At 40.4% G+C, this 23,373-nt stretch overlaps 1 protein-coding gene across 3 annotated transcripts in view; it reads left to right on the plus strand.

The window, feature by feature from the left end:
* The first annotated feature begins 14 nt into the window (after nt 1-14).
* The window catches only part of Pcdh19 (protocadherin 19), a 110,692-nt gene continuing 87,333 nt past the window's right edge, over nt 15-23,373 (plus strand). For 2 of the 3 annotated variants that reach the window (XM_029553650.1, XM_008848354.3), the window contains exons 1-2: nt 15-2,386; nt 6,142-6,469. In XM_029553650.1, coding sequence (XP_029409510.1) covers nt 204-2,386; nt 6,142-6,469 — 2,511 coding nt within the window. In that variant the 5' untranslated portion in view covers nt 15-203. Of the gene's footprint in view, nt 2,387-5,332; nt 5,474-6,141; nt 6,470-23,373 lie in introns of all 3 variants that reach the window. The other variant, XM_029553649.1, reaches the window with a different exon arrangement.

Here is a 23,373-nt window from a genome sequence, read left to right on the forward strand (position 1 = left end):
CCGCGCCCCCCCCGCCCCCCCAGCCAGCCCCCGCCGAGGCCGCTGCAACCTCAGCGTTGGAGCCGGCGCGGGTACATCCCCCGCGCCGCCGGGCCGCCCTGGGCGGGACTCCTCCCGCGGCCTCCGGGGCCACGGGGCGCGCGCAACAGGCGGCCCGAGCCAGCGGGAAGCTGGAGCGGCGGCGGCGTCGACCTCGGAGGGGAATGGAGAGGCGAGGCCAGGCAGAGCCCCGCGCAGCCTTGGAGTCTCTCCTGCTGCCGGTGCTACTGCTGCTGGCGGTCCTGTGGACGCAGGCGGCCGCCCTCATTAACCTCAAGTACTCGGTAGAAGAGGAACAGCGCGCCGGGACGGTGATCGCTAACGTGGCCAAGGACGCGCGGGAGGCGGGCTTCGCGCTGGACCCCCGACAGGCTTCTGCCTTCCGCGTGGTGTCCAACTCTGCTCCGCACCTGGTGGACATCAACCCCAGTTCGGGCCTGCTGGTCACCAAGCAGAAGATCGACCGCGACCTGCTGTGCCGCCAGAGTCCGAAGTGCATCATCTCGCTGGAGGTCATGTCCAGCTCAATGGAGATCTGTGTGATTAAGGTGGAGATCAAGGACTTGAACGACAATGCCCCCAGTTTCCCAGCGGCACAGATTGAGCTGGAGATCTCTGAAGCGGCTAGCCCAGGCACGCGCATCCCTTTGGACAGTGCCTACGATCCCGACTCTGGCAGCTTTGGAGTGCAGACCTACGAGCTCACGCCTAATGAGCTATTTGGCCTGGAGATCAAGACGCGGGGCGATGGTTCACGTTTTGCAGAACTGGTGGTGGAGAAGAGCCTGGACCGGGAGACACAGTCACACTACAGCTTTCGCATCACTGCGCTCGACGGCGGCGACCCGCCACACTTGGGCACTGTTGGCCTCAGCATCAAGGTGACCGACTCCAACGACAACAACCCGGTTTTTGGCGAGTCCACTTACGCAGTGAGCGTGCCTGAGAATTCACCTCCCAATACACCTGTCATCCGCCTCAATGCCAGTGATCCAGATGAGGGCACCAATGGTCAGGTGGTCTACTCCTTCTATGGCTATGTCAACGACCGCACACGTGAGCTCTTTCAAATTGATCCACACAGCGGCCTGGTCACTGTCACCGGTGCCCTAGACTATGAAGAGGGCCACGTGTACGAACTGGACGTGCAGGCCAAGGACCTGGGGCCCAACTCTATCCCTGCACACTGCAAAGTCACTGTCAGCGTGTTGGACACTAATGACAACCCACCTGTTATCAACCTGCTGTCTGTCAATAGCGAGCTGGTGGAAGTGAGTGAGAGCGCCCCCCCGGGCTACGTGATTGCCCTGGTTCGGGTGTCTGATCGCGACTCTGGTCTCAATGGACGTGTGCAGTGCCGTTTGCTGGGCAATGTGCCCTTTCGGCTTCAGGAGTATGAGAGCTTTTCCACGATCCTGGTGGATGGACGGCTGGATCGTGAGCAGCACGACCAGTACAATCTTACTATTCAGGCACGAGACAGCGGCGTGCCCATGCTGCAAAGTGCCAAATCCTTTACTGTGCGCATCACTGATGAGAATGACAACCACCCACACTTCTCCAAGCCTTACTATCAGGTCATTGTACAGGAGAACAACACACCCGGTGCCTATCTGCTCTCTGTGTCCGCCCGCGACCCTGACTTGGGTCTCAATGGCAGTGTCTCCTACCAGATTGTGCCGTCACAGGTGAGGGACATGCCTGTCTTCACCTATGTCTCCATCAATCCCAACTCTGGTGATATCTATGCACTGCGCTCCTTCAACCATGAACAGACCAAGGCATTCGAATTCAAGGTGTTGGCCAAGGATGGCGGTCTGCCCTCCCTGCAAAGCAATGCCACAGTGCGGGTCATCATCCTCGACGTCAATGACAATACCCCGGTTATCACCGCCCCTCCTCTGATCAATGGCACCGCTGAGGTCTACATTCCTCGAAACTCCGGCATAGGCTACTTGGTGACTGTTGTTAAGGCAGAGGACTATGATGAGGGTGAAAATGGCCGGGTCACCTATGACATGACAGAGGGTGACCGTGGTTTCTTTGAAATAGATCAGGTCAATGGAGAAGTCAGAACCACTCGCACCTTTGGTGAGAGCTCTAAGGCTTCCTATGAGCTTATTGTGGTGGCCCATGACCATGGCAAGACAGCTCTCTCTGCCTCTGCGCTTGTCTTAATCTACCTGTCCCCAGCCCTGGATGCCCAAGAGTCAATGGGCTCCGTGAACCTGTCCCTGATATTCATTATCGCCCTGGGCTCCATTGCAGGCATCCTCTTTGTCACTATGATCTTTGTGGCAATCAAGTGCAAACGTGACAACAAAGAGATCCGGACCTACAACTGCAGGTAGAGCCAACTTTTCTTTCTTTCCTTCTATGTTTTGAATGCGCAAGATGTGTGTATTTGTGTCTGTGTGAAAAACCCAGTGCTTTTTGTCTCCTACTTAAATGCATGCAGCATTCTCACAGTGCTTCTTTGTGGAGAGTGAAAAGTTTGTGACAGTCCAAGTTGATCAATTCTTTTGATCTGACAATTTGCTGGAAGACAATCATTTACTGTTTGAATGGATTCTGACACATAATGATGAAGAATAGAAAAGCAATTATCATTTTAAAATTTGCACAGCTGCCTCCAATGAAGCTAAGGTAGAGAGAGAGAGAGAGAGAGAGAGAGAGAGAGAGAGAGAGAGAGAGGAGAGAGAGAGAGAGAGAGAGAGAGAGAGTGAGAGAGAGAGAGAGAGAGAATGAATGGGGGAGGAAGACTTAGAGTCAGGATGGGGGAGGGAGACTGAGAGAGGAGGAGAGGAGGGAAGGGAGGGGTGAGAGAGGAGGAGAGGAGGGAAGGGAGGGGTGAGAGAGGAAGGAAGAGAAACATTGATTTTCATATTTCCAGCAAAAGTCACAAGTATCACCACTTGATGACTTGATTTTCTTGAGCACAGTGTTTTCTGGACAGGCAGTGATAGGAGAGCAAGTGCTGACAGTTGCTCTGTCCTTCCGCGGGGTTCAACTCCTGCAAGAGCTTGGGAGTGATAGTTTACAATGGGAAATAGGAAGTAGGAGGAAGAGAGAACAGAAATGTGTGGGGAAAACAGGTGATTAGTGGGTTTTAGTGTAATTTGGCTTGTTTTGTATCCAGTCCCCTGACATCTGGCTTTATAAAGTGAAATTCTGTCAGGCATCTGTATGTTTTCAAATATCTGGTTGGTGGTGTGTGGAGACCGAACATCCCAATGAGGGACAGAACTTTGCATCCAAATGTTTCAGTAAAAATAGCAATCTCTGGAGCTGGTTATATTTTCCTCTAATGTGGAACTGTGCTATGACATTAAGATCTTGTCGCTACCAGTGGATGTCACTATGGGCCGTTGTGTACAGTTTCTCTGAAGTGTGTGTAGGATGTATGTGGGGGTGAGGGTCAAGAGGAGAGGAAAGAAATGTAGAAACTTGAATGGCATGTAAAGCAATATTTTTTAAAAGTTCTGATTAACAAGCACATCAGAGGTTCTTACTGAAGTTCTTGCAACTGATAGAGGAAATAAGTCTAAGCATTTCTAGAATCCTACTTAAGATAATGTATATCATTTTTTTCCAGCAGTGTCTCATCGAAACAGTTGAAAAAAGTTATTTTTTTTACTTTGCTGAAAATGAATGATGCTATTTCCAATCAAGGTGTGTGTGTGCGCTTCCAGCACACCTATACATCCACTGTATCTTTTGTGCCATCTGTGCTTGCATGTTAATCAGTCAAAATATGTTCCTGTAGGTCCGATTTGTATCTGACACCATCTGAAATACACACTTCTGTGAATCAGAGCTGCCTGAATATGTAACAGCCATGCAATTATTGTTTCCCTTTTACTATTCTCTGCATTACACAAGTTAGTAGACAAATGCTAACCACACATGAATATCAATCAGGTGCCATAAAAGAGCAGCTGCAATGCCTCATAAATGCTTTAATCCTGTTACTAGTGAAATGGCTGTGACTTTTCTTTCCTTCAGCACTGAGTCATTTCAGATGGGAGAAATGGAAATTAATATTGCTCTTACCTTTGAAACCTGTGAATGCCAATGGCGATTTTTATAGGAGAAAAATGCAGGGTCAATAAAATTTTATTTATATGGCGATAAAGATAGAGGGGACTCTTTTTAAGCCATTTTCTCAGTATAAAGTAAATGCGTAAGACCCTTTCCACGATGAAAAAGAAATCAGCTTGAAATAAAGATTTTGAAGGCTTTGCCACCTCTTGGTGATATATGTCAAGAAGTAAGAGCTCTTTTTGAGAGCTTGCCAGGGAGATCATTAAACAGGGAGGAGAGCATTTGAATTTGGGGCGGGGGAGGTGCAAATCTCAGTGCTCTCCAACTTCACCTAAATGTGTATTTTGTAAAGCACTCTTCCTGTGATGCTTCACAATTAATGAAGTACATTTTAATTAAATAATTGCTCAATACAGAACGGGCTGTGCAATGAATGCTTCAGCTGAATAATTGGAAGGGGCATTGCCAAACTCACCCATCATGGGTAAACAAAATTATTACAACTTCCCAATGACTCAGTAAACAGATTAGAAAAGAAACCCAACCCTAGTCCTGAGGTTTGGAGGGTTTCATCCTCTCCCTAGACTCTGTATCATCAGTTTACCATTCCTGCATGTGAGCCTGAGCACAGATGAAAAGGGTGAGGTCAACTCCTTTGCTTAGCTCTAGGTAGATCCCAGGGACAGAGCAATAATTTGCCTCTGTGGATATGCAAACTCCCTATCTGCCCCGACTTCTCAGAAACCTAAAGTTCAGGAGCATATCTTTCCATGTGCTTAGGGAGAGGTTTCTACTTCTCCGCATCTGCAGAGCGGCTTCCTGAAACACATTCATTTATGAGACTCGTGAGATGAACTGCAATTGCTGCTTGAATTAGGCTCCTCTTTTGTATTCTGACAATTAGCTTTGTCAAGTGAGAATACAGGCACACTCTTTCCCTTGTAAAGTCTAACCTGTATTGTTTGTTAACCTTATTGTTTTGTTGATTATTGCCCAGAAATTGAATTGTCAAACAATAAGCTGAAATCATTATGTGCAGAATAATACATGACATTGAGAATCTGGCTACATTTTAATGTATTTCTTTGGACAAGTCTCTTAATGCTTGATGTCTTTGGTGCACGTTGCTGGGTCTGTGTCAGTGTTAATTAAATTGAGCTCTTTATGTTCCAGTTGCAGCACAGCTGCTTGTAGGTACACCTGAATGGAGAAGGATGCTGAATGCACTAACCTTTAAATTCCTTTGCAGTAATTGTTTAACCATCACTTGTCTCCTCGGCTGTTTTATAAAAGGACAAAACAGCAAGTGTCTGCATTGCATCTCGGTTTCTCCCATTAGCGAGGAGCAAGACAAAAAGGCAGAGGAGAAAGTGAGCCTAAGGGGAAAGAGGTAAAAAGGCATTTCCCCTCATTCAAATGGGTTTGGCTATCAGATTTCTCTAGGAGAGGAGGGGGAAGGGTGGAGAGTAGATGGGTGCAGGGGTAGGGCAGGGAGCGGGGTGTGGAGGAGAGGAGCTAGGAGGTGTCAGAGGACAGGGTCTGGTCCTCCACCCTATAAAAGTCATCACTTTAATCACAGAATAAGCTGATCCATGGTGTTTGCCACAAGGCAAATTCCTGGAGTAATTGGCAAGGGTTTTCTTATGTCCCTCTATCTCCTCTTCTGTTCAATTGGCACTTCTTACTTCACCCACTAGTTCATTTGAGTTCCAGGATAATTTCCGATTTGAGCATTTTCATGCTCTCTCCCATAGGCTCAACTTTCCCCAACCCCACCCCTGCTCACTGGCCACTCATAATGAAAAATTCCAAAGCCAAAAGAAGAGAACCTCTTTGGGAGGGGTTGGGGGGGGTTAGCAGTGACTATTCTGAGAACTTCATGGCCCTCAGCTTGTTTTTGCATGCGAAAAGCACAGGGAGAAACTCGATGATGTAATGCACCAGAATAAGGAGCTGGAACAGAGATGGGGTGCAACCCTCAGGGGTGCTTAATGTTTATTAATCAGTGCATGGTCTGGGAAGGTGTTATCTATTCATGCTGCCTTTTCTGTCACGTAGAATCGCTGAGTACTCCTATGGGCATCAAAAGAAATCAAGTAAGAAGAAAAAAATTAGTAAGAATGACATCCGCCTGGTACCTCGGGATGTGGAGGAGACAGACAAGATGAATGTTGTCAGTTGCTCCTCCCTTACTTCATCCCTCAACTATTTCGACTACCACCAGCAGACGCTGCCCCTGGGTTGCCGCCGCTCTGAGAGCACTTTCCTGAATGTGGAGAACCAGAATACCCGAAATACCAGTGCCAACCACATCTACCATCACTCTTTCAACAGCCAGGGCCCACAGCAGCCAGATCTGATAATCAATGGTGTACCCCTGCCTGAGGTGAGTGCAGCTAATTGGTCCTATGAGTTCTTCCCAGATCTTCTGGAGCTGCTTGCCATACCATGGGCCACTCCAAAATGACACATCCCTTGATTCTATCTAAGCCAGTTTCCATACTCAGTGTTTACTACTAGGGCTTCTTGGGGCAAGTAGTAATCCAACATACAGGCCTTTGTGTAAGATGGGTGTTGGGAAATCCAGGGATCTGAGCCTTGACATCCCTGATTAATTTACCAACACAGTAAAAGGTGCACCACCTGTTGCTAGCCAGTGGTACCAGTATGGAAGCTGAAGTTTAGAGTCACCATGTAGTGTTTAAAATGAGCAAAGCCCTGTAATGCTTGGACAACAATTTCCTCCCCTGAGAGTGGTTCAAAGTGCTAAAGCCACACACCCCCCTTTTTTGCTTCTTTCTTTTCAAACTACTGTTCCCTAGCATCTTGCTGAGACTATGGTTGGGCTGGTTCACAGGAGACAAGCAAGAAAATAAAAGGCCACTTTACTAATTCTTAGCAGTTCTGGTAATAACATTTGACAGTTGAAACTGTCACTAATATGAATATTGTAGGAATTAGCTATGCATTTCAATGAATTGTTTCTCTTTATTTTGAGTGTTTTCAAGTGGAAGCATTTTTAAAAACACAATGTGGTCAGATATTTGCTGGTTATTGAAGCATTTTGGGTTTGTAGGATGATAATGCCAGTGATGGTGACTGGGTGGCTAGGTAGAAGGCGATAAATAAGTCTTTTAAGTTCATTTAATTTTCTATTAATTGCCTAAGTACTCTTTGGTTGGAAATTTGATGCACTAGAAGACATACGTGTTCTTCCTGGTCACTATGAAAGGTATATTATAGATTTCAAGAGCACGTCACTGTTTTTCAAAATGTACCTCACAAGCATTGTCTTATTGGAAACTCACAGATTTAATATGATGAAAAAGCAGTATTTTTAATGAGAAACTGATGATATTCTGCTGTCAACAAAAACACCAACATTTTCAATCCACAACTCTATAGATTTATTGGAAGACTAGTACTGTATCACATCAGCTATAACTATTAATGACTCTTAATAGTGGTGGCCCTCAACCATAGACTACTTGGAGAACTCTTTGTGGATCACCAGAAGTTTAGCTGTAAAGATGGAGAGGTAGGCATTTGTAGTGGAATCAAATAGACTATGATTTCAAATTCAGGAGTCACTTTTTACTAAGGAAACTCTTTGAATCTCTTTTTATTTTCATCTAAAAAATGGCAACATCTACTATGCAAAATACTCCAAGAAAAAAAAACTATCAATTTGAAAGAGTGTGATTCATAGGTGTCCCTGAAAAGGTCTATCTTTTATGAGAAACTGGAGCCATCACCATTGGCAATAACCTATTCATTTGAGTATGTCTCCCCAGGCTCTAATAACCTAAGAGGAATTTAGGCTGGTTCTGTGTAGATAAGACCCACAAAATGGTGTGACTGGATTTATTCTTACTGATCACTGAACAAAGGAGGTGAAAGATGCTAATGTTGTGGATTCATTTCCTGATACTGTCGTTGCATGGAGAGATGGGCAAAAGTATTAAATCTTGAAGATTTGGTGGTGATTTTACAATCAGTAAAGCATAGTTTTGACTATTTCAAAGCGCTAAAGTCTCAGTTCGATGCTGTCTCTGACACTCAAAGCCAGATACTCTCTTTGTCTAACAAAATCACACAGATGGAGTGTATAGGGCTAGGCAGGTCCAAGATGGCTCGAACTAGATACTGTGAGGTGAGGTTACATTTGTATTTTCAGTATGTATGTAGTGTTGGAGAGTTCATGGCTGAGCATTGATCATGCTATTTAATCTGTATATCTGTCACAAAGTTCTGCCTATGGAAAATGACACCCCTTTTCTTCCATTCAAGAAGCTCCTGAACATGGACTGGCTAGAATGCTTAGGTCCAGTGTAACCTATGGAACAAGCAGGAAATTTGATGCATTCATTCGATTGATACTTGTTGAATGTCTGTTCCTTGTAAGAGAACTGCTCAAGGGTCTGTAGTTCCAGAGATGAAAAAGACAATGAATGTCCATTTTAATGAGGGGATCAGTGTGCAACTAGGTAGTTTACAATGTGAAATGTTAAATGCTACTCTAGGTGAAGTGAAATTCCTAGAATAATGGTATTCTGATATATTTCCTACCTTTGCATTTTCCTCATCAATAAACGAATCCATCTAGGAAACAAAACACTTATGATACAAATAAAGCACTGAATAAGTTGTGATGAGTATGTGATTCTATGGAAATTTTTCTTAAATCATATTATTACATTAATGTTGTCCTTTATTTCATTAATTCATTCTTTCATTTGTTCATTAGTTCAGTCCACTAGAATTTATTGCATGGTTTGCCATCAGAGAGTTGTTCATAGACTAATTGAGGAATCAAGACAAAATTTCACTGGCAGACAATAGAATGTGCCAGGTACTGTACTTACAGTTTGTTAGGGATACAAAATAAAACATTTGATCTTTGATCTCAGGGAGCTTAAGAGAAGCAGATAAGTAATGGGCAATTTCAAATCAGGATGACATCCCTTTTTTGAGCACATGTTACAGTCTCACTCTTCAATTGGGACCAAAGGTCACTACATATTAGCTTCCTCTGCTGGTTTCCTTTTGTGACAAACACACTCCCTCCATACAGGGCTAGGGCTTACTCGAAATAGTAGTTAGACAAGTAGACACAGAACTACTGTGCTTGCTGTGGGCTGCTTCTGCCCCATGCACTTTGACATTTGTCAGTGTTGCAGTAAATCAAATCAGTAAGCATTTTTAGAATGTTCAGTGTGCTCGGCTGTGTAGCAGGTAGCCTAGAGATTCCAGATAAGTAAATGAGGAAAATTTTGCCCTCAGAGAGTTCACAGTCTGGTTGAGGAATCAAGCTCACTCACAAGATTTCAGTGGCAGACACCAGAAAGATAGGTTCTAATTCCCCCTTATGTTGTAGGCTTCTTAGTACTTCCATCTCCTTGCAAGACAACCCTGCTATCATTTTTGTGTAAATGTGCTTCTGAGCTTTGTGGCTTAGTGTTGAACTGAGAGTGACTTTTGTTTTGCTTTTTTGTTGGTGGGGATCAAACCCAGAGCTCTGTGCATGCTAGAAAAGTGCTCTACTGCAAACTACATCCCTAGTCCTGAGGGTGATTTGTTCATCAGTGTATGAACTTGGACACATTTGAAAATATTGTCAGGTCTAAGAAACTAAAGAGAACATGATTTTAGATGTGGTGAGGCAGGTTTGGAAAAAGGAGTGGAGCACTAGTCTAGAACATTGGAATTTAGCTTCTTGCAGTGAGAAGACAGCGAGCTAGTTGTGTACAGAGTTGTGCATGATTATTTGCTTGCCCTAGGCTGTTGATTGGGATGTCAGCTATGTCAGTTTTGTGCTTTTGTACACAAATTTGAGGAGGCAAAGTAGAGGATGTCTTTGTTGTTTACAGAAGACTTTTGTAGAATTAGTGATCATGTATCTTTTAAATATTTTAACTTGGAAGGTGAGATTTGCATTCCTTGGCATCCTGGTTTATTTAGTTTATAGACTTTGTGTGTGTGTGTGTGTGTGTGTGTGTGTGTGTGAGAGAGAGAGAGAGAGAGAGAGAGAGAGAGAGAGAGAGAGAGAGAGAGGGAAAGCGAAGAGAAGAGAGCGAAGAAAGGAGATTGAAAAAGGAAGCGAAGTTATTAGGCTTGTAGTTTGATGAAATTTGTCTCAAAGTATTTCAGTTTGTTTTGAGAGCCCCTTAATGTGACATTTTTTCCTTCTTCTGATCTTATGGGAATGGGTGCCTGTAGATGCTTAAAATTTTATTATTTTGTGCTTTAGTGTTCTTATATTGTCCTTTGATCAGTGGCCCTGGTCACTGTTAAAGGAAGAAAATGGAGCTCCTTTTTTCCTACTGGGAATGGAGACTTGGTCAGAATCTCTCTTTTTTTTGCCTTCAAGAAAGGTGAAGTGGTTCAAATACACTCAATCTTTTGTCAGACATTTTTTCACATTTTTAGTTTTTGATGCTAAATAATTTGGAGCTGACAATTCTGAGTGAGTGATAATAGGCAGGAACTTCCAGAACTTGAAGCCTAGATGCACAGCATTTCCACTTTCGCTTAACCTCAATCTCGAGTTTTCTCTGTTTTGTATCATTTGCTGCCAAACTGTAGTGTCTTTGATAAGAAACATCCTAACCTGTGTGTGTGTGTGTGTGTGTGTATGTGTGTATGTGTGGGTGTGTATGTGTCTGTGTTGCTGTGGTCATTCCACTGCTTTTTGAATAGTGAAGTGGGGGGTGAATTTGCAGAACAAGGATATATGTGGCAGGCCTAATTGAATGCTTCCAATTATCCTACAAAATGTCTGAATGCATGGCCATCTTACAGCAAATAATGAAAGTAAAACATCAGTTTGGCCTTGAAAAATAAAAGGGCGAGAAATAGCTCAACATGCTTTGGTCCTTAAAGCAAAGAAGTTAGGGATTTACAATGATCTGAGTAAAATTCTGGACTATGGACAGCTGTCTATCAGACAACAGATCCAGAAAGCACTAGACAGTAGTGTGATGAGGCTGGTTTGGACAGTATAGAAACCAGTGTCATTTCCAGTGAAAACCAACCAACCAACTTTTCCTTAAGTGAACTTTTTTTTTTTAACATTTCCTCATTATGATGAGGTCTTGGAATCATTACAGTCTTGTGTCTAAGGGTCAAAAGGAATCCTGTGGCTGCAGGATGAAGCAATGGAAAGCAATGCATCCACACGTACTCCCTTTGGTTTTCTTTGAACATCTCGGGCTCCACTTGTATCAGTAGATATTCTTGGGCCACCCATTGCCTGCAATGTATGTTTACTGGCCCGTTTCACATCTAGCTGAGACAGTGTGTTTCCCAGCGGGCATCAGCTAGCAAGATGTGTTCCAGAATAAACTGTTCCTCTGTCGTCTCCATGCAACTGCTGCAGAACTGAGTTAGTTTACATTAGTATTTGCTAATTTATTATTATCATTCCTTATTGGCAATTAACTGGTTACCTGAGAGATCTACTGTCTCCCTGTACACCTTCACTAAAGTTGAGCTCAGCCAGAGTGCTTGCTAATGATCCTGAGAGTTTTTTCCCCTAGGAGGTTGGAGACAGGACATTTTCCAGAGACAGCTCTGGGACTTTGGAATTCTTATCAGAGGACCACTGATTTGGGGTCAGTCAGAATTACAGTTTGGAAAGGTTATAGACCTTTTCCTCCCTAAACATACTCAATCTACTGTTGATTCCATATATTGTTCCCAGAGGCTGAAATTGGGGTTTAGGAGATTGCTTACCACCAGGGATTAGGGGAAGGAAGAAGGATGAAGTCAGGCCCTCACAAAACTAGAGTCTTGGTTTATGGTGCTGCAGTGGATCTGAGGTATCTGCTTGCAATTTCAGATGTTGATCCCCCTGCATATGTGTCTTAGCTTCCACTATTTCAGGAAGGCCAAGCTGGACTGGACAGTGTCTCAGATGTGGAAAAAATAAAGCCATTTGTACAAGAGTTCTATGTGTGGGAGGTAGGAAGCTGGTGCTGGAGTGGCCATTTTCACCAACTGAGAGGCCTGATATCTTGATGTGTGACCGGCTGGCCTTTAATGGGAGCCTCATTTACTTCAAACACTTGAGAGGCTTGAAGTGAAAGTCCCAGAGGATCAGTTGTTTGCTGAGGGAAATGCTCTTTAAGTTACATTTCCTCTTTGGTTGTTGGATACTGACAAGAGGTTTTCTATGGGTTGTATAGTGGGGTCACTTAGCTTCCAGTATCCTAGTGCCTTCCTGTAACCCCTGCCCCCCCCCCCAGGGCATGGGTAAGGAATAGTTTGCTACTGTGGAGAGATGGGCTCTGTCAGCTCCAGGAGCTTGGGCTCTCATGCAGAAACCTTTTATGCCCTCATTTAGCATTTTGCTTAAAATATTGGCTGGGCCCAACAGCCCCATGGAATTCCTGGAAGAGTTGTCAGATTTGACTAATAGTTCTCTACAGTCATTGAAGTGGGGTTACAGTAAATGCCAATGTTCTGGGCTTGGTGGGGCAGGTCCATAATCCCAGCTCTAGGAAGCCACAGGCAGGAGAATCACAAGTTCAAGGCCTGCTCGACCGAGAGAATAAATTCAAGACCAGATTGAGCAAGTCACTGAACCCTTTTCTCAAAAATGACAAGTAAAATAAAAGGGCTGGCAATATAACTCAGTGGAAGAAGTGAGGCCCTAGATCAATCCTCAGTACCTCCCCACCCTAAAGCAAATGACTTGCCCAGGCATACAACATTTGTGGCCAAACCAGATTCCATGTTGTTTACAAGTTTTTTTTTTTTTTCTGATTCAGCCTCGTAGCACATTCTGCCACAGAATAGTATAGAAAACTGACCTACCTCTCTGGGAGGAGCTGGGTAAGTAGGTGTGTTCCTGAAAAGCTGACAGGGAAGGACACTTTGTTTTGCAAATTAGGCCCTTTGTTATTTACTGTTGGAGGCATTCCATATTGAAAGAAACCCTGTGGTGGAGTTCTGCTTAAGGAAAGAGTCTTAATACAACGTGAGCAATCAACTCTTAACTGGTTTCTTTTGTAATTCTGGATTTTCACATATTTTGTTTGCTTAAAGGGAGGTTCATTGCCTTGACAAAATTTACATAACCTTTGAAAGGCGGGCCAATTCCTTATTCCCTTGACTGATAACTGGCTCTTGAATTCTCACTGGTTAATGCCTGGTTGAATCTCACTTAATTAAAAAAGTGAAATTATGGAATAGTTAAAATATACAGAGTCTAGAATGGACAGAGACTTGCCAGGGAGATTTAACAACTGTTAATGCTTCATATTTGCTCCAGATTTTCTAAAATTGAAGTAAAATGTTACAGCTTCCTCTGTTCTGTCCTGTTCCTCCCTGAGCACTCTTCTTAAGCCCAGGGCTAAGAAAGCACAAACCCTCCTAGAAATGTTTTTAATATTTCTAGCTTCTTGAGTTCATTCCTGAAAAGACATGGCTTTGTTGCTCTTGTCTGTAGAAACTCTCCAAGTCGATGAAGGTTTCTTGGATTGTGTAGAGCCTAAGAATTACTTTGGAATTTAAAAGGGGTCTTTTAAAAATGTTTATTTTAAATTCAGTCTTTGGGAAGAGAGAAGATGATTTTTTTCAGAACAAAATGAGAGTGGGGGACTGACAGACAGACACGTGTTCAGAGCAGCCACCTTGAGAGTTGTGAGCATTTTGAATGGAAACAGACATGAAGTTTGGTGTCAAGCCTGCGCTCTCCTTGAGCTCAGTGTTCATGGACTAGCATCACGGTTTATTAATGTCAGATGCTTAAGCACTGCCTTCATGTGCATAGTCTTCCGATGTGCCATTAAGTCTCTGAGTGCCAGGGTGGCCAGTTTTCAGCTTCTCCCACTGGGCCCCATCTGGCCTCTGTTCTGTGGCAAGCTGCTCTCCTTCAGTACCACCAGTACTGGCCTTGGTGGCCTCTGCTTTCTGGATTATGTTTACTCCTAAATCTGATTTGCAGAGCATGAAGGGCACATCTTCTCAGGTTGTAGTTTATTCTGAACAAAATGGATTTCTTGTGTAAGCTGGCAGGAAGAGAAGTTTAATAGAAAGGTTAGACCCCTCTTTAGGACAGGGACGGAGGGAGGGAGAGAGGGAGAGAGAGAGAAAATATTGCTTCTATCTGTCCTTATGATGATGGTGACTTTACAGACTGGGCTAATCATGCATATGTCTAAGTTTTAAATTGTCAGAACCCTCTTCTTCAATTTTTTACCTTCTGTTACTTGCCTCTTTGAAGAAATGAATGCTCATATGCCTAATAACAGCAGAGCGCTAATCCTGAAATGTGAGGCCTAGTGTAGACCTCTTTCTGAGATGATTTTTAATTCAGATTTCTGCGGTGGAAGCTGTCAAATAATCATTGCTGCTTGTAAAACCCTGCTTAAGGATATCTTATTGAGGATATGTTCAATTCTTTGGAAATTATTTTCTGGACCTTAGTTTTCTTTTTCTCTCTTTTGGGCTTGACTTGTTGCAAACCATTTTCTTCTTTAATTCACTTGACTTGGGGAAGTCAGATTTAGATTGCCAGCTTGCACAGGCAATTTGGCATGAAACCATCTCTAATGGAGATTCATGAGTGGGGAGACTTACTGTAGTCAGAGGGATCAGTTTAACCTTTGAGAAATTTTTCAGTAACTAAAAATCTCGGCAATATAACATTCCTATTTGAAACTTGACACCCATGAGGGATACAGGAAGAAGGAGATGCATTTGGCTACAGGTAATTTTAATGGTTTGTTGGAAGACCAAATTCTTCTGGGTTGCCAAACACAAAGACAGAGGTGAAGACAGGCACTGTACTCATAAGACTGGCATTGACTGTGATCTTTCTGTACCAATCAGTTCTTTAATTAATGAGCTTCCATTTTCTCAAGTATAGATGTTGAGTGATAGAGTATGCTGATGGTAATGTTTGTTCCTAAGAACTTAGGAGCGGGAACATGGTGACATTAGTATTAAATAATGTTTTTTTTTTTCTCATAGTAGGATTTTGCATGACTTTTTAATTGCAAAACAATTTATAATAGTTGTAGCTCTTTAGAAAAAGAAAATCTGAAGTGCTCCAGATAAGAGACCAATTTTCTGTGTGGCTTCTGAGCTTGCTAATGGGATGTGCATTTTTACACTTCTAGGTTACTCTTTCTGATTTTGCCTCTACTGGTAATTCTTTAGAAATAGGGAAAAAGGGGGTGTATTTTCTTGCAGTACAACCTATAGTATGGGAAACTTGAAATGGGAAGAAAATGAAATTGCTTTTGCGCAAACTATATGTTGTGTTGTGACTTGCTAGAGTCAAGCTGTACAAAGCAGGGAGGTTATGCATAGGTCAAATATTTCAGGGCATGGGATAAAAATGTACTGGAAACTTGCAACACTTTGCTCTCTCCACTCTCCAAGCCTGGAAAATTCTATCAGGACAATAATTTCTAGTGTTTGACTGACCTGAGTCACTGTATCCCCAAAGATCACAATGTAGAAATCTGCAATTCTGGGATAAGGGAGAAGGTGACTAGCAGAATAGATGAAACAAAATACAAAACTTCATAAGTAAGGAATTTGACTTATTAAAACCTGTTATTACTAAGGGAATTAGAATCTAAGATGCTAGGAATTTAGAAGTCTCCAAATGAATAACAGACTACACCAAGCCTGAAACAAAATATAAAGAGACTGGCTCAGAGCATCTCCAGTTTCTCATCCATCTCTAAGAGCAATTGTATGAGTATGTACATCATTGGTTTGAAGAGTTTTGTGCGGCTGACTGCATTAAGGTTCAAGTCCATTGATTCTAATGTCTATCTTGTTGGTTATATTGAGGGCAAGGGACTTAGTTATGGGCAGGTGTCAGAGTAGGTAGGCTCTGTATCTTTTAAATGAGGACAACATATTCGGTGTATAATCTGAGTTGTGAATGTCAAAACTCAATATCCTCATCATTCAAATATTGTCCAATGCTGGTGTTGGCCATAAAGGTAACAGTGAACATTGTAACCTTATTTTAGTTGGTATGAACTTGTTCTAGGGAGAAATAGGGCGATTCATTCCTCCTGTCTGACAACCTAGACCTTTCTGGAGAAGACAAATTCACTTAAATAGAAATTGTGTTGATTATCACACTACTTAAAAATTCACAGAGCTGGAAGTCACCGAGATCTCCTCTTAAAGTTAGGCATTCTTGAGAACAGTATTTTATATCATGATAAATTATCTAACCTTTTCTACCAATGAAGGCCAACATTATGGAAATAAGCAGCTTTTTATTCCATTCTAAGGTCAGTCTAACCAAATTATGCAACTTCTAATACAATTACTTGAAGCTTCCACTTTGAAAGTTTTCTCATTTTAATACCTTGCAACTGAGATAAATATTTTAGCTACAATTCATGTTTAACAATATATTTCAGTGATTGTCATTCTTTGTGGGATTTGTTGGCACGGCAGGCAGTATGGCTTTGTTCATTTTGCTGTTTGCTATAGATTATCAGTGAAGAGCCAGAATTCAATAAAAAATGTATTTTTGATGTTGTTATTTTTAATTTCAGGCCATAGGAAGAGACTAGCTTAGCCTTGCAGAATCAATATTGGGCACTTGGGGTTTTACTTGAGAGCCAAAAACTGATATAGATTTTCTTTCAAAGTGGATTTGAGTCTAGAATTATTAAACCCAATGAATGTTTGAGGCTGGTGGATTCCATTCAGCAGGCTTTGGGGTACTGCTTGCAACAAGACACTCTGTTTCTTTTAGGGAGTCAGCTGCTACTCCAGGAGAGGGGGAAGTCAGTGGGTATCACTTTGGGAAGTGCTGTTCTACTGAAAACCCTAGAGAATGGTTTTCGGGAGTTTCTTGAGAGGCAGGTCAATTATGTACGATTGCATTTTGTACAGTGTCAGGTGCTGATTGAGTATCTTTTGCTACGGATTAGTTTAGCTTTTCAGTAGTTAAAGTACCTTGCTCTTACAAGATGTTCATTTATTCTAGATAAAACCTGCCCCTGTATGATGCTTTGCTTCTAGAATTTAGTGACTGGAATTACTGTTTAGTAGTTAGGCTCTTTTGAAGAAGTATTCTGACTTGAAAACATCAGTCCATTCATCAACCACTAAATATTTGTAGATCATCCTTTAGTGACCTTTCTTATACTTTGTTCTGAGAAACAGAGAGAAAGAATAAGAAATACCTTGGTAGCTTAGATTATCACTGGGTACACAAGAGGAGAAGTTAATACATGGTGCCATATAATTGATTAAAAATTAGAAAAATATTTTATTTTCTTCTACATGACAAACTAAATACTTCATGGTTTAAAGAGTTAAAAGTGATAACTCGATAAAATTATTAGAAGTCAAATATCTAATTTTGAAAAGGAAAAGGACTTCAGAAACTCAAAAGCAATGGAAAGGGACACAAAGAAAAAGATACTTGTAGCTCTGACTTACTGACTAGAATTTTAAAAAGTCTGAATGGTGCATGCCTTTAATCCCAGCACTGGGGAGGCAGAGGCAGGAGAATCTCTGTGAATTCGAGGCCAGCCTGGCCTACCTAGTGAGTTCCCGAACAGCTGGGGTTACAAGGAGACCCTGTCTCAAGACAAAAAAAAAGTCTGAATTTTTCAGAAATTTATTGTCTAAATGAAAAATAAGCTGTAAACTGGAAAAATGTTTTAAGTTTATACAATACTCGGAAAAAGTATATTTATTCATTTTGTTTTGCAGCTTTATTGGGGTTATATGACAAATGATAATTTTGTATATTTTGGGTGCACAAATTGATACCTTGGTATTTGTACACACTGTGAAATGATTTTTACAATCTGAATCACATTCACCATCTCATGTAGCTGTCACCTTTAAAAATAATTTTTATTGATATATCTAGAATTTCGTACAATGCTTTTTGATTATATTCAGACCCCTTCTGTGACAAGGGTAGCTCTGGCTGGCCTGGAACTCTCTATGTTGACAAGACTGTCCCCGCACTCACAGAGATCTGCCTCTGCCTCCTGAGTCATAGGATTAAAGGAGTGAACCATTGTGCCTGGCCAAGTCCTCAGAGACTTGATCTGCCTGTCTTACCCTCTTCTGCATATCCTGCCTGTGTGTGCCACCACAAACGACTTGTAGCTAGTATTTAAATTGTGACAGTACTTGAGCCTTACCCTCTTAGCAGATATAAGAATACAGCACAGTGTTGTCAACTGCCGTCACTCTGTTACATAGTAAACATTCAGAACTTATTTCTCACTCAAAACTTGGTACTCTTGCAACAGTATTGTCCTATTTCTTCTACTAAAACCCCCAAGTTGCTACTATTGTATTTTTCTATGAAAAATCTCTATTTATTAATTCGTTAATTCTGAAAATATTTATAGAATGCTTACTACATGCCAGTAACTATCCAAAGCACTGAAGATATAACGGGCACTAAAATAAATCCTCTATTTTCACCAAGTTTATAGTTTTATGGGTAGAATAAATAAATTAAATAAATGTTAGATGATGAGATGGAAAAAATAAGAAACCATGAATCATATATATTCTGTCAAGAAGGAGAATTGTTTTAGGAAGGTTAGGGAAGACATCTCAGATAAGGGGACATTTAAACATATTCACATATACAAAGAACTCTTACAAATCAATAAAAATATAAAGTGGACACAAACAGGGAATTCACAGAGAAGCTATAAAATGGTCAATAGACATGAAAAGATTTCAACTTTAGTGGTCAAGTTATAGTCATGACATTTGAAAATATTGCTATTATAGGAATCAGATAATAGCAAAGAAATGGTGGTATTAATTTTAACTGCAAAATTTATGTATATTTATTTGTTAAAAAATTAAACATTATAGAAGTACATAAACTATAAGGTAAAGTCTCTCTATAACTGTATGTCCTCACTCAAACCTATCACATTCTCTGAAAGGAATCACAGAAATAATTTGATATATAATATTTCAGTTTTTACTTATCAAATTAACAAAGATGAAAAAAAAACAATACTCAGTGGTGGCAAGGGCGTCATTAGGATATACTGGCAATAGGGAGTGTAATTAATGGAATTCATAGTCTTCCTTGTGGGAAATTTGGCAACACACATTAACAGCCCTATAATACCTACTATTTCTACTTTTGGAATTTATCACAAGGAAATGAATTTAGAATCGCATAGAAACTTATACTGTTAGAGGGTGTTAATCTCAATATAATTTGTAGAAATAAGACATTGAAAATATCCAAAAAAGCCATGTGAATGGTCAAATATACACATATATACTGAAGTACTATAAAATCATAAAATAAATAACTTCATGAGGAATAGTCATCAAGGAAAATGCTCATGATATATTAACTGGAAAGAGTCAGAAAAGTGAACAGCATATATACATTGATTCCAGTTGTTTTGGAGGAGAGAGAGAGAGAGAGAGAGAGAGAGAGACAGAGACACAGAGAGAGAGACAGAGAGAGACAGAGAGAGACAGAGAGAGAGACAGAGAGAGATTTACCAAAGTTATCTGAGACTGTAGGAAATGTAAAATCTGGTTCTTTACACTTTGTATATGTATCCTACTGATTTTGAAACTTTTCTACATTGAATTGAGTATGCAATTCTTTGAAAGTAGAAAGGCAATTAGAAAAATAAATGCTCTGCTCTACACTAAATATTAAAAGTATTAAGAGCCCAAGAGATGATATGGACAGCTAGTGGAAGTTATTCTGAGGAGGAACAGAACCAATATGTTTCTTATTTTCATATTTCAGTCGAATGCTGACAGTTTTCCTCTTATTTTTTGTCCTTTGGAGGTCTCTCCCCAATCAATAACAGGTATGAAGGGTTACATTTAAAACCAACCCTTTTCTTTAAAGCTTTCCTTTAAAATGTGAGAAACAGTGTTAGGAAAACCGTTTTCCTCCTTCGTTCTTCAAACCCAGCTGTATACTCTTTCCAAAGTGAGTTGATCACATCAGCATTAGACATCTGGCTCAAAAGTTTTAAGTTTTATTTTTAGGATTTACAATAGTAAATGTTTACTGCAACCTGTACAGATTTTTAATTCTGTAAAAAATACTATAGGCTTTATATAAGGACTACTTTAGGCAAATTGTTACTGTTCTTTTGAGTATCAAATGGACAGTTTTTAGTATTATATAATGTTTGATTCCATGTTTGTGCCCCTTAGTTCTGCGACATACATACACAGGCCTTGAACATGATAGTCCCAACCATTATGAAGAAAAAAAAGGAGGGGAATTTCCCTGGTGTTTAATTCCAGCACTCCTAAGGCAGATCTCTGCGAGATCAAGGCCAGCCTGATCCACATAGCCAGTTCTAGGCCAACTGGCATTACAGGGAAATAAAAACCAAAAACAAACAAAGAAACACAGTAAGGGGCTGGAGAGATGGCTCAGCAGTTAAGAACACTGACTGTTCTTGCAGAAGACCTGGGTTCAATTCCCAGCACCCACATGGCAGCTAACAACTGTCTGTAACTCCAGTTTCAGGGAATCTGACAGCCTCTTCTGTCTTCCATGGGCATTGCATTACACGAGTGCACTTACCTACACGCAGGCTTAACACTCATAGACATAAAATAAAAATAATAAATAAATTAAAAAAATAAAAAGAAATAAAAAATAAACAAAGTAAACACCAAAAAAAAGGAGGGAGTTTATGAATTTGTGGTCATTTAAGATGCTAAAAATTTCCAATTCAACCATTTGTCAGTAAGGTGGAATGGGTTCAATAATTTCAAGAAAGGCAAAAGTCATTTGATTGCTTCCCCAACCAGCAGTATAGTCTTGAACACTAAACATACAAACCCCAGGAAGGTGCTAATATTTCTTTGTTTTTTTTTTTACATTCCAAGTACCACACCTAAATGTAAAATGTTTAATTCAATGGACTTATATAGATGGACATCAGAAATACTTAATATTGTGAAGAAAATTCTCATGGAATAAAGAAGCCCCTTATCCCGCAGCTAATAGAAGGGATGCCTGTATAGCATCACCCTGATTGTGGATGAAATGTTTGCTAGCTATAGGGAAACATCTGCAACCTAACCTTGAAGGTTGTTTCTTGTATAAATGGGGACTATAGGCTTCAGTAGAACTGTATTTTATGTTCAATCATTTAACTGGATGAGTTTAGATTTGAATTACAGGTTTGTTCTTATGACAATATGCATTTGATAGAAATAATTATTGCATTTTTCATGTGTGTTGGCACAGAAGGGACTATAAATTGAGGAGCGCCCCTCTCTGTTTTTGTTTCTTCATGAAAAAGTCTTCATTGGATGTAATAGTGAGACTGTTTAAAATTAGATTATGAAGAGACTTAAAGAAAAGATTAATATTTTTTCTTTGTAATGAGATGATGAAAGATGTTGGATTAGAAGAGAATTTCCAGGAAATTATAATATTTAATTGCTTTTAAGCCTGGATTTGAAGAAGCTAATGCAGTAAAGCAGATGATAAAACCTGTAATATTATGTAAATTCATATCACCACTGAAGGAAACATAAAACTCTAGAAGATGATAGATCAACAGTAAGAGAAGTCCTCTATTGATTTCTGATTCTGTTTACACATTACTCGTATGTTAAATAGGATATGTGTGAAGGCCTGATTCTAAACTTGTTTATGGGATCCTGGATAAGTCTAAAGCCCCAGATGTACCCACTATCTTCCACCCTCCACAGCTGCTGTTGCCTAAGAACAGATTTGATTAGATGTTGTGTCTGAAATAGTTTGTTTACCAGTGCCAATAGGAGGAAAATGGAGGCATGCAGGGAATTATGGATACATTAAAGTCCCTTGAAACAATGGTGATCACCATGGGCTGACATCTGTAAAGACACATGCTAATATCATGAGAGAGTGAATGCATTATAGTATCTGGTTTGGGCTTGACACTTATTAAAGAATATGTTGCTCTCTGGGGGAAAGTGGGCTGGATCATAGTGTCTGTTATGATTGTTTTTATTGGTTACTCAATATGAAATCAATTCATTCCTGTTATGGAGTAAAATGAAAAGTTCAGTAATATTTGAAGAAGTAGGTTAAGTTATCCATAATTCTACCATCCCAGGGCAGCTGCAATTAAGTTTCTGTTCAATTCCTGGGACAAAAGAAATGCTCAGAAAATGCTTGTTTAATTAATGAGAAAAACTTCCACAGTTTGAACGTTGAGACTATGTTTCTTTTTAACATCTCTGCATTATATAATGAATGACCTTTTATTCTATAGAGCTAAAAATATTTAAGTAAGTTTTTTAGTTGCTGAATTACATTTCTGTTCCATAGGTAAGGTTTGCTTTTACTTAATCTCTAATATTTAACTTTGAGGTTATTTTATTTTAAAATTATATGAATAAAATGATAGAAATCCTTATACCTTAATATTATTGTACTCTCTAATTGTTTCCTTAGAATAAATTCTCTAGAAATGAAATTGTTTTTATCTGAAAGTTTAAAGAGAGTTCTGGTATTTTCTCCAGAAAGGTCATACCAATGTAAGTGTCTGCACACAATGCATAAGAACTGATTTTACTCTAGCCACAAAGCATCGCTATCATCTTTGTTTTGCAATGTTTAGGATCAAACCTAGGACACTAGAGCATGCTAGACAAGTACTCTACCACTGCCCATACCCGCAGCCACATTATTATAATTGTAATATCACTGCCGTTGTGGCAAGCTATGGGGAAACAGGTAGTCTTATACATTCTTGGTGGGAGTATAAATTGTTACTAGTCTAGTGGAAGGCAATTTGTCAATCTCTCTCAGAATTGCAAACACCTGTATTCTTTAACCTTTATGGTTCTTCATTTACATACTATTTGAAATAGCAAAATTGGAAACAATGTGTGTGCCTGTCAGTAGATATTTTAAAAATAGTGTTTTATATATTGATATGGAAAGCTCTCTGAATACATTGAATAAAGGGAAGATTTAGAAAAATGTGTACAGCATAGTATCATTTTTGTGAAAAAGGAGAGGAAAAGAATACATACACTTTATTGGTTTATATATGCATAAAATTATGTGTAAGAATAAATGGGAAATTAATGACAATGGGTACTTATTGGAAGACCAACAAATGAGAGAACAGGAGATAGAGGGAGAAAGATTATATTCATAGATGGAAATGTGTATTGAATTTTAGCTTCAATTTGTATTTCTGCTTTATTTTTCTGAGAAATTGCTTTGATGTTTGCTGTTTCAAATCAGATGCCAATGAAGAATCATACACACAGAGAGAGAGAGAGAGAGAGAGAGAGAGAGAGAGAGAGAGA

Source organism: Nannospalax galili, unplaced genomic scaffold, assembly GCF_000622305.1.
Source record: "Nannospalax galili isolate Female #2095 unplaced genomic scaffold, S.galili_v1.0 scaffold3, whole genome shotgun sequence".
In the NCBI taxonomy this organism is placed as follows: domain Eukaryota; kingdom Metazoa; phylum Chordata; class Mammalia; order Rodentia; family Spalacidae; genus Nannospalax; species Nannospalax galili.